The sequence below is a fragment of the Etheostoma cragini genome, chromosome 9 (assembly GCF_013103735.1).
Source record: "Etheostoma cragini isolate CJK2018 chromosome 9, CSU_Ecrag_1.0, whole genome shotgun sequence".
In the NCBI taxonomy this organism is placed as follows: Eukaryota; Metazoa; Chordata; class Actinopteri; order Perciformes; family Percidae; genus Etheostoma; species Etheostoma cragini.
Window position 1 is genome coordinate 174671 of NC_048415.1, and position 1512 is coordinate 176182.

Below are 1512 nucleotides of genomic sequence, written 5' to 3' on the forward strand. Positions count from 1 at the left end.
AGAGAGAGAGAGAGAGAGAGAGAGAGAGAGAGAGATCTTCTTCAGGAGTTAATTTTTAACTCAGGAAACGTTTCCTCTTTGAGGTTTATGACCCGAACACACAGAGACATGCACACGCACACAGACACACAGAGACACACACATGCACACACATGCACACACACACACACACACACACACATGCACACACACACACACACACAGAGACACACACACACAGAGACATGGACACACACACACACACACACATGCACACACACACACATATAATTTCCATCTTCTGTTATTGTTGTAATGATAAACTTTATTATTTATTAGTTTTACTAATTTCAGTGTGACAGTTACGTCGTAAACCGTTTAAATCTGAGCATGCTCGACTCATTCTGCACTCTCCTCTCATTGGGCAGTGTCCCGCCCCTGGCCCCGCCCCCTGATCATGCCCCTGGTCCTGCCCCTGGTCCCGCCCCTGGTCCCGCCCCCTACAGTATGCGACAGGCGGCGGAGGGTTTGTCTCTGAGCATGCCCATGTTGTCCAAGTCTAACTGAGCGGGGTTAAAGTTCTGGGAGTCGGAGCCGGAGCCGTCCTGGGTCTTCCTGTCCCGGGACGTGACCCGGTACTGGGCCCGGACGTTCCTCAGAGGGTTGTAGTCATGGCGGACTTGGTCCGGGCAGTGAAACACCTCTCTGATGACGGAGCCCTGCTGGGACAGCGCCACCAAGCCGTTCTTAAAGGTCTCCATCTTCACCACGGGGGAGTGGACGGGCTGGACCTGCAGCAGGTTTCCTGACAGGAAGTTACACACAGCTGAGTGACAGCGGTACTAAAAGCATCAAAAAACCTGCCAAAAATTTTTTTAAGACACGGTTATTGAAGAAAAGCAACATAAATATTGGAAAAGTGATCAAACATCAAAAACTAATTGTTGGAAAACCATCACCAATCCCACCAGATTCCATGTAAATAATCACTACTTTTAGCGTGTATAGAGCAGCATATCTCCACCAGACTCCATGTAAATAATCACTACTTTTAGCGTGTATAGAGCAGCATATCTCCACCAGACTCCATGTAAATAATCACTACTTTTAGTATGTATAGAGCAGCATATCTCCACCAGACTCCATGTAAATAATCACTACTTTAAGATGGCTTTCTTTCCTTTCCTCCTTCCTTTGTACCTGTGGTGACGTCCCAGACTTTGATGGTTCTGTCCTGAGATCCCGTGAAGACAAACTGGTCGTTTTCGGAGAAGGCGGCGCAGAGGACGCCCTCCAAGAGAAAACCCTGAACAACCAATCAACAACAGAACAAAGTCACACAGTTTGTATATATCTTCGGTCGGTCATTCAGGTCTTTTAGTGGACATTCAAGTCTTTTTAGGGGTCATTCAGGTCTTTTTAGGGGACATTCAAGTCTTTTTAGGGGTCATTCAGGTCTTTTTAGGGGTCATTCAGGTCTTTTAGGGGACATTCAAGTCTTTTTAGGGGACATACAGGTCTTTTTAGGGGACA

At 47.1% G+C, this 1512-nt stretch overlaps 2 protein-coding genes across 2 annotated transcripts in view; both read right to left on the reverse strand.

The window, feature by feature from the left end:
* Positions 1-382, reverse strand: part of pdzk1ip1 (PDZK1 interacting protein 1) — a 2686-nt gene extending 2304 nt beyond the window's left edge. Inside the window, exon 1 of the mRNA XM_034882097.1 lies at positions 355-382. Coding sequence (XP_034737988.1) covers positions 355-382 — 28 coding nt within the window. The remainder of the gene's footprint in view (positions 1-354) is intronic.
* A 97-nt stretch (positions 383-479) lies between these two features.
* The window catches only part of nwd1 (NACHT and WD repeat domain containing 1), a 15674-nt gene continuing 14641 nt past the window's right edge, over positions 480-1512 (reverse strand). Inside the window, exons 19-20 of the mRNA XM_034882098.1 lie at positions 1180-1285; positions 480-784 (exon numbers count right to left, since the gene is read on the reverse strand). Of these exons, the coding sequence (XP_034737989.1) occupies positions 480-784; positions 1180-1285 (411 nt within the window). The remainder of the gene's footprint in view (positions 785-1179; positions 1286-1512) is intronic.